General features: G+C 41.6%; 2 protein-coding genes across 2 annotated transcripts; both read right to left on the bottom strand.

Annotated features, from left to right (window-relative positions):
• Positions 1–3323: 3323 nt before the first annotated feature.
• Positions 3324–6276, bottom strand: LOC108773281 (uncharacterized). The gene is made up of 3 exons (XM_018539041.1): positions 5512–6276; positions 3660–5438; positions 3324–3569 (listed from the first exon to the last, which is right to left on the bottom strand). The coding sequence occupies exons 1-3, from the start codon at positions 6274–6276 to the stop codon at positions 3324–3326; spliced, it is 2790 nt and encodes a 929-aa protein (XP_018394543.1).
• A 147-nt stretch (positions 6277–6423) lies between these two features.
• LOC108773280 (uncharacterized) lies at positions 6424–8574 on the bottom strand. The gene has a single exon (XM_018539040.1). The coding sequence runs from the start codon at positions 8572–8574 to the stop codon at positions 6424–6426; it is 2151 nt and encodes a 716-aa protein (XP_018394542.1).
• Positions 8575–9614: the final 1040 nt, after the last annotated feature.

The following is a 9614-nucleotide window of genomic DNA, read 5'->3' as shown; positions in this document are numbered from 1 at the left end:
CTCTGTTGACGTTCCGAATCCTCGCATAGATCGTGACTTCTATTTGAAAAGAAATTTTTCCATTCGATGGTGTAATGGAAGAGAGAATGAGAGGGAGATGGCCGTCTTCCACGGTCCCTCTCTCTCATCCCTATCAATCATTTTGACACACGGATCGCGCAGTCCATTCTCTAAGGCGAGAAATACACACTTTTGCGTAACGCATAAAGCATGTGCATAAGGGATTTCATTGGCCCATTTTCTTATGCATGAGTCAATGGACCAATCAAATTCTTTATGTATATGGTTTATGCGTTATGCAAAAGTCTGTGCACCCCGCTTATGTCTTTGGCCTGATCGGTGAGCGTATTCGCACGTTCAGTGAGCGGACGCAATTTCTCTGAGCAAATTTCAAGTACGCTCAGGGTGCAAACCCATGTAGCGGAATAGCGTAACGCGGAACGAGAGCAGAACCAATAACGAGCATTCCGTGTTTCTAGAGAATCTCGTGATTGGTTCTACTCTCGTTCCGCGTTACACTATTCTGCTGCATGGGTTTGCACCCGCAGTGAGCGCAATGTGCTGCAGACTTGGTGGAATTTGGATATTTTTATGAAAATGTCGAACGTATACGAGAAAATGTACACGTACAATAATGCATTATATAAAATTACTGATATTGCCGCAGTACATAGTTCATTTTTCTCGGCATGGCTGCCTACAATATGTAGCGCTTATTAACACGATAAAGACAATACCAGCTGGGGTGCGTTCCAAAACTTGACTCTTCAACTCCGAGTATGTTTTATCTTTGTTGTTCATTGAATGATGAACAAGGATAAAAGATACTCGGAGTTGACAGAGTCAAGTTTTGGAACGCACCCCTGCTAGTCATCGAGTATTTTCTTCAATTATCGCCGTGTCTTTCTTCATTATTAAGGGTCAACAGGAGTGACAGAAATATTTTGTTATGCCATTTTACAAAAAAAAAATAGCTCTGTACGAGCCTTCAGGAGCCCTTTCTGATTACGAATATCACAATCAAAATACGATTCATGTTATATTTTAGCCATAATTTGGGAATAAAGGTAACATTTATGAGTGCAGATCAGTGCAGATCTAGATCAGTTATGCTCATTTTTCTTCTCAAAGAAATAAAATTTCCTTATGAAACCTGTTGGGATTTCATTGTTATATTGCTGGGAAGGCTCGTACAGAGTCAGATTTGCAAATTAATTCTTGAAAATTTTTATTAAAATAAAATCATGTATACACCTCTCAACTGCACCATAGTACACATCGAGTGAGATAACAGAACAAATTTTTATTATGCCTTTTTTCCAAGAAATAGCTCTGTACGAGCCTTCAGGAGCCTTTCCTGATTACGAATATCGCAATTAAAACGTGATCCATCCAGTATTTTAGCCATAATTTGGGAATAAAAAATTCATCTTCGACTAGAGGTCTCTGGGTCACTCCTGTCGACCCTTAATAATATTACATTAATAATGAAGGAAGACACTGCGATACCCGTAAATCTTCTGGTATAATTGAGAATATAGGTTATATAAGTATGTTGTTTGCCGCGTTATTATGATCAAGTATAAGTTGTAGGTAAAATAATGTCATGAAAATTAATTAATTTAATGTGCGATTTTTATTCATTTCGGTTACACCAGGTTACACTAACATCGGCTATGTTGAATGTGCGTTAATATTACTTTCTGCTTAAAATGTTTGGGGAGCTTACTAACGTTATCGTGCTATTGGCTTCCCAAACAGAGTTTGTAGCGTTTGCGTCTGTAGCATTTATAGTATCTCCTCGAATGCACCCTATGGGCTTGTAGGGACTTGACACATTGATTGGACAACTCGTCCGTATGAGGATTCACTTTAAAGGAACTAGGCTGATATAGGCCAATGAAATATAACGTTCGGCGCGCGCAAGCCAACTACCTTACTTTACCTTACTTGAGAACTTATCTTTTGACTATTCTTAATTTTTGATAACCGTTATTATTATTCTTGGTATAAAAAGTATTTTCTGGATTAATAAAACTTCTTTAACGATAAAGGAACACGTCTCTTTTCTTTGTGACATTAACTCGCTTACGAATAAGTACTCTACAGGCTGCGCTCGAAAACGTCCTCTGCCGGCGCAAGTGAGGTGACTTAGGGTAGAGTCCTAGATATCAGAAAAGCGCAACCGACTTAAGTCAGTATCGCAAAATTACTAAGAAAAGTAATAAAAATGGCGTCGTTTGCAGACGAAATATGAAATCCTCCAATCGTCTATTAGTCAGCCATTTTTAATACCACTGAATGAATGTCATGATTGGCTGACAATCAGCTAATCAGGACGCGGAACATCGGTTGCGCTTCTCTGATATCTAGGACTCTTATAACTTAGAGATGCGTTGGTGGGCGTAATGGGGAATTTAGAGAACTGTTGGTTTTCGAACGACTACCAAAATATCAAATGTACAAATTCAAAATGGATAGTGTTGAGTTACGTCGAAAACGTTTAATTTCTGTAGCTGTAAATACTAGCGACGAGTTCTTAAAGTCTAATTTAAATATAATGAATGATAGCGAGACAGACGAGGAAATATAAGATATTATTTTTCGGACAAAATATCAGCATAGCCATGCATTGCGTGGGCCACGAAAGAAGCTATTGCGTATCTTAGATTACGTAGACAGAACCGTTCCAGGCCTAACAGCAAAGCAATTTCGTGAATATTTTCGCATGATTCCTGACACGTATGAGATTTTAGAAGCAAAATTAAGTTTGTTTAACTGTGGTCTAGTTTCCACCCAAGCATTAATTCGCACCTAATGCGGCGTAGAACCAAATTTAACTCGATGGAAATACGTTTGGCTCTGCTTGTTAAGTGCTCTCCCTGTGAGAGCCGGTGCTATGCACAAGTTTTTTTGTTGCTGTTTATTTCCTTGGATAAATGAGTGGACTGTATCTCGTAGGATGAATAATCCTTTAATGAGTATAATGAATTTCTGGTACAAGGTTCTTTGTTCACAACTTTACGTACGTTACGCTTCTTCGCCATATACAACACACTACACCGCACGCAACTAGCGAACTGCCAAGTTGGCAAAGAAGATCGCAGTGCTATCGATCCTACACATATCCAGCGCCAAATTTAATATTTAACAAAATCTGTGGTCTTTTTTACTTAAAACTAAAAAATATAAAATATACTCGAACATGCCGCGCGCCTTGATGACCCGTGGTTATCAACAATGCGAATTGTAACTTAACTAAATCGCAACGCTAATACATATTAATGAACTTATAAACTAATATCTGATAATAAACATAGCATCTAAACATTTTCCGCATCGGCCTCGTAATCGTTTATTGGCAGCACGCATAATTTCACAGCTGGCCTTTTATATTCTCCATTGGCGGTCTTAACTATCGCTGTTCTTACTATTCTATCATCGCCCGGCATCACCTCTTGTATTCGCCCAAGGGCCCATTTCAACGGAGGTAAATTTTCCTCTCGACACAAGACCAATTGGCCGACTTTTATCTGCTGGCCAGCATTCGACATCCATTTATTGCGCCGCTGCAGATTAAGTAAATATTCGGAAGACCATTTCTTTCAAAAATCCTGCCTTATTTTCTCCAACATTTGCCATCGGGACAACCGATTAACCTTTGTCTCGGTAATGTCTGGCTCAGGATACGATGTTAATGTGTCACCTATTAAAAAATGACCTGGGGACAAATAACTAACATCATTAGGATCTTCAGATAAGGCAGTCAGTGGACGCGAATTTAATATCGCCTCTATTTGGACCACGAGAGTAGACGCCTCGTCGAACGTCATTGCCGCTTCAGTAGTCATCTTGTAAAAGTAATTTTTGAAAGACTTGACCGTGGACTCCCATAAACCTCCAAAATGGGGAGCTCTGGGTGGCATGAAATGCCATTTGATTCCTTCAGGAGATATATGGTCTATAATACTCCTTCTGGATTGCTCTGAATGAAAAATGCTTTTATCCTTCTCTAACACAGCGTTTGCTCCAATGAAATTAGTACCATTATCAGAGTACATATTCGTAGGTTTTCCTCTGCGAGCAATAAACCTTTTAAATGCATTAAGAAACGCATCCGTGGATAAATCTGAAACAACCTCAAAATGAACTGCTTTAACAGTCATACAAACAAAAATTGCTACATAAGCCTTAATACGCTTAGCTCCTCGTCTCCTGCCCTCGCGTATATATATAGGACCGCAAAAATCCACCCCAGTATTCGAAAATGGTTTTGAAAGATTTACCCTACTACTAGGTAAGTCACCCATCATGGGCTCAGTAATGCGCGGTCTATACCTAAAACACTTGACGCATTCGCGTATTAATTTCTTGGTAATACTTCTTCCCTTAATCGGCCAATATGCTCTTCTAACCGCAGCTAGCGTAGCCTCCGCACCCGCGTGATCATGTCTTATGTGCTCATGTAATATAATCAACTTTGTAAATTTCGAGCACTGAGGTAGTACTATCGGATGCTTAGTGCCGTAAGATAAGTCAGCGCGTTTCAACCTGCCACCAACGCGCAATATGCCCTCATCATCTACTAGAGGATTCAAATGTCTTAGACTACTGCTAACTGATATTGCCCTGCCTTTGCGCAATGCACTAAGTTCTGACTCAAAAGCCGATAGCTGTTCTGCTTTAATTATGCATTTTGCTGCATATTCCAACTCCTCGGCAGATAATGGTTGCGTGGCCTTTACACCCTCTGATCTTTTACAAAGTCGAACAAATTTTATGCACGTCGCCGTAACTCGTGTTAACCTCTGCAATGTGGAAAATCTGTCCACGAGACTCAATTCTGGGTGTTTAGTCGTCAACAGCATGACTGGCTCCATTGATTGCATAGTCTGCATTTCTTTATAATCTTCCCAACTCAATCGAGTGTCGATCCGCGCTTGATCCTTTAGCCATTCAGGCCCGTTCCACCATAACCGCGCGCCGTGTAGTTCTTTAACTCCTGAGCCGCGGGAAGCTAAATCGGCAGGGTTATCTCTTGTCCCTACGTGATTCCAGGCATCCACCGATGTTAATTCGTGTATCTCTCCCACTCGATGTGCCACGAACACCGGAAGCTTCTTATTGGTGGCCTTGATCCAATGAAGAACAATCGACGCGTCCGTCCAACAATGTATACTATTTATCTTGACATCCAATGATGCTTTAACTTTACTCATCAACTGAGCTAATAGTTGCGCCCCACATAACTCTAATCTTGGGATTGATACTGCCTTGAGAGGTGCTATTCTAGTCTTCGCACATAGTAGATGAACTTGCACCATGCCATTTTTATCCAAACTTCTTACGTAAATGCAAGCCCCGTAGGCTTTCTCGCTGGCATCGCAAAATCCGTGAAGCTGGATCCCTGCTTCCACATCGTCTTCTAGAATATGCCTCTGCACCGAAAAGTTTTTTAAGGACTGCATATCTGATATAATTGAGCCACTTCGTATGAATATCTGTGGGCACGGATTCGTCCCATTCTAATTGTAATTTCCAGACTTCCTGTATCCACAACTTGACCACCAAAATTATAGGTGCCAGCAGACCGAGCGGGTCAAATATCTGCGATATATTTGACAACATCATCCTTTTGGTACAAATCACGGAGCCGGCCGCCTTGATCGAATATTGAAATATGTCTTTCAGACGATGCCATTTAATGCCCAACGTTTTGGCAGAATGCTCTTTATTCAATTCTAAAATGATGTCCTCGCTTACACTACCTGGAATGTCTCTGATTAAATCCGAATTGTTGGAAGCCCATTTTCGGAGAACGAATCCTCCTTCTCGCAATAATGCTGCAACTTGGTTCCGAATTAAGAGCGCCTCTTCCTTTGTATTTGCGCCTGTCAACAGGTCGTCCATATAAAAATCCCTTCGCGCGATTGTCAATCCTAGCGGATATTGATTTTCTTTTAGCTTAGCCAATTGATGAATGACTTTCGTGGCTAAAAACGAAGCCGGAGCAGTTCCATATGTAAGAGTTAGCAACTCATACGTCTTAATTTCTTCCATTGCGCTGTCTCGCCACACAATGCGCTGCAACGCTGTTTGATTTTCGTTGACGAGTATTTGACGGTACATTTTTGCTATGTCCGCCGTTATAGCATACTTGAACGTTCGGAATCTCATTAGTATTGAGGAGATATCCTCCTGCAAGACAGGACCCGTCATTAGTGCTTCATTCAGCGACACTTCTTCAGATCCTCTGCTTGACGCATCGAAGACCATTCTTAATTTTGTGGTCGTGCTCTCCTCTTTGATTACGCAATGATGCGGTAAATAAAACTGCGGCTGCTGATCTCAACGCATGCTGTGCCGTTGGATCTCCTTCATGTGATTCAGCTCGATGTATTCGTGAATGAACTTCGAGTATTCTTATTTTAAACTTGACTGCTTCTCAAATCTTCTCTCCAAGTTTTTAAATCGTCGGATAGCGATATCACGTGAATCTCCCAGTTTTCGTAGACGCTCGTCCTTTGTTGGTAAAGAGACGATAAATCGCCCTTCATCATTTCTTCTGTATGTTTTAATAAATTGCTCTTCGCAAACACGCTCTTCTGGTGAACGAGTATCTTTACGTTCATTGCTTTCCAATTGCCAAAATCGCTTAAGATTTAAATTCAACTGTTCATTGGTTACCAAATTGCATGTTGTTCCATTCTGCTTGCCATCAGGAATCAGCAGATTACCAGACACCACCCAGCCAAATAGGGTTTTTTGCCATGTCGGTTGCGCCGGAGCTAACTTAATTCTTCCGATGCACAACAATTCTAGAAATATTTCCGCCCCTAATAGCATGTCAACTTTTGAAGCCTTGTGAAATTCAGCCAATTCAATCCCCTTCGGAATTTGCACTTCGTTCATTTGAATTGAGTTTGTGGGTAAAGCTTGAGTAATATTCTTCACCACCAGAAAGTTCAGATTCACTTGAAAATTATTAATCCTTGAGGATATCGATATTCGAGCTGCTTTTCTCGTTTCAGTTGACATTCCTCCTAGTCCGCAGATCGGTATGTTTGTAGAATATTGCCTAAGCGCTAGCCTTCTAGCACAATCATTAGTCACAAAGCAAGACTGTGACCCGCTATCCAGTAATGCTCGACAAAGAACCGCATTACCCTTGATGTCCATAACCTTAACGATTGCAGTCGCCAAAAGTACTTGCTTGTTTATTCTGGTTGCATTTGCATCACTTACTATCGTTGCTACTACCTTTTCTTGAGCATTCGTACTTGACTCGTTTGGGACCGCTACAGAATTCTTTGATGGGGTCTGTTCCCAATGGAGCAACGTGTTGTGTCTCTTCTTGCACTTACGACATGGGCCCAGGGTACACTGCTTGGCCAAATGCGATGTATCCCTCAAGCAATTTAGGCATAACTTTCGAGACCTTGCTTCCTTGACTCTTTCGTTAACCTCTAATTTCAAATATTCATAACACTTATATATGACGTGGCCTTCCTTTAAGCAAAAGGCGCACTTATTATTATCAATAGCCAGATTTACCGCGGCGGCTTTACTGCTACCGCCTTTATCATGGCTTGCTGAAACCGTTGGTCTAATCATTCGACTGGAAGCTTCCAGCGCCTTACTATGCTGAGCGAGGAAGTCAGTTAGCTGCTTAAGCGTTGGCACTTCTCCTTTCTTGACTGTAACCTCCCAGGCTCTACTTGTTTTTTGATCTAGTCGACTGGTTACTAAATAAACTATTAGATCGTCCCAATGTTCGGTGGGCCTCTTCAAGGCTTTTAGCGCCCGCAAATGCTTTAGGACGTCGTCTAATAAGCGCCTTATTAACAGATGATTCTCTTTGGGAATAACCGAAATCTCAAATAGTGCCTTGATGTGTTTTTGTATTATCCAACCAGAATCATCGTATCTTTCTTTGAGCATCTCCCATGCCTCGACATAATTTTCGTCCGAAACCTCTAGAGATCCAATGACATCTCGCGCCTCCCCTTTCAAGACCGATATCAAATATTGCATTTTCTGCACCTCTGGCAATGCTATGTTGCTATCAATCATGCTTTGGAACATATTCCTGAATGGAATCCATTCATCGAACGCACCTGAAAACGTAGGAAGATTTACTCGTGGTAATTTTAAATGCTCAGTGGCAACGCTACTTTCTTGTGCGAATGGCGTTCCACCCCTCGAGCCTCGTGTAACCTGCGCTAAATTAGGAGACTGAGCTGTCAACTTTCTCTCGATTAAAGTTTCCAACCCAGCTGCGATAGAGAAATATCTGTCCTCGAATATATTTCTTTCTTCATTGTGATTGTCAACATGCTCCGGTGCGTTCTCAATCTCCTCAATTGCCGCTTGCACCGAACTGAAATTACCCCAAGTTTCTTTGACCTTGTTTAATCCTTGACGCAGCTCTGACACTGACGTTTGTTCGAGATCCACGCCTTCTAAATATGAGCCGAACATCGTGCATTGAGCCTTTATTTGCGCGCGCTTTATTTTCCACGATCTGACTTGCTCGTCTGTCGCGCCCGAACCACCGCCTGCGTTGTCAATCATCGCGATTCGTACTATTCAATTTACCAAAATGTATTCTTAATGTCTAACCTACAAACGCTTTCGTAACGACAGTTTATCTTTATTGCGCTCAATCACGCGCTGACTTACACGCCACCAAATTCACCGATTCGCAATATGCTCACGCGATCACGTTCTCTTTGCCTATTAAGAAGCGAGAAATATTACCACAATGCAAATGACGTCACTTATAACTATACGTCATACCTTTGTCCGAACGCGTCTTTGCGTCGGCTATATATCCTTGCGTCTTACCAATACTTAACCTCGACTTTAACTGCCGTTGTAATAATGAAATGCGCTATTCGAATGCCTCTTACAATAACGCTGACAAAATGAATTATTTTTGTCCCTTATAGTCAAAAATTCCGTTGAACGTTTTGCACGCGAACCTGTATCCGGCTCGAAGGATCATGTTAAGTGCTCTCCCTGTGAGAGCCGGTGCTATGCACAAGTTTTTTTGTTGCTGTTTATTTCCTTGGATAAATGAGTGGGCTGTATCTCGTAGGATGAATAATCCTTTAATGAGTATAATGAATTTCTGGTACAAGGTTGTTCCGGATTATCCGTGGCATTATAGATTCAATTGAAAAACGTTTCTAGACGTCTCTTCGAGGGCATACGTATGTCCCTTTTGTTTTGCTCAGATAAATTTGGTACACGACGATCGTGCGTGACCAAAGCCATATTCCGCGATTCTGTAGGCTGTCGGCTCCTTATTGGACGCGCGGCAAACATGCTATAATTTCGCGCGTTGATAGGCTGATTAGCGAAAAGCCCGCAATTCCTTGCGGCGCATACCTTTCCGCGGATTTAGGCAGTGCGAGAGAAGAGACCTTACGCGACGGTCGTGTGTTCGCTAAATTCGTCACAGCACGTGTATTCGTAGGAGAAATAAAGTTAACTTGTGTCTGCATACGGCGAGTTATTCGATGCCCTCGAGAAACCCAGATCCCGCAATCCTTCCGATTAAAGATATTGCTCCGAAAAAAAAAGGAGCGTGAACATTAATCGCAGTAACA

The sequence above is a fragment of the Cyphomyrmex costatus genome, unplaced genomic scaffold, assembly GCF_001594065.2.
Source record: "Cyphomyrmex costatus isolate MS0001 unplaced genomic scaffold, Ccosl1.0 scaffold2014, whole genome shotgun sequence".
In the NCBI taxonomy this organism is placed as follows: Eukaryota; Metazoa; Arthropoda; class Insecta; order Hymenoptera; family Formicidae; genus Cyphomyrmex; species Cyphomyrmex costatus.
Note: the sequence above shows the minus strand (reverse complement) of the source record. Positions and strands in the feature narration are given on the sequence as shown.

Excerpts from the sequence above, each read along its gene's own strand:
- LOC108773281 (XM_018539041.1), bottom strand. The coding sequence starts at position 6,276 with ATGGTCTTCGATGCGTCAAGCAGAGGATCTGAAGAAGTGTCGCTGAAT. Across the intron at positions 5,439-5,511 it reads AATTAGAATGGGACGAATCC|AGGCATATTCTAGAAGACGA; the intron begins GTGCCCACAGAT and ends TTTTCGGTGCAG. Across the intron at positions 3,570-3,659 it reads CAGACATTACCGAGACAAAG|CGGCGCAATAAATGGATGTC; the intron begins GTTAATCGGTTG and ends CTTAATCTGCAG.
- LOC108773280 (XM_018539040.1), bottom strand. The coding sequence starts at position 8,574 with ATGATTGACAACGCAGGCGGTGGTTCGGGCGCGACAGACGAGCAAGTC.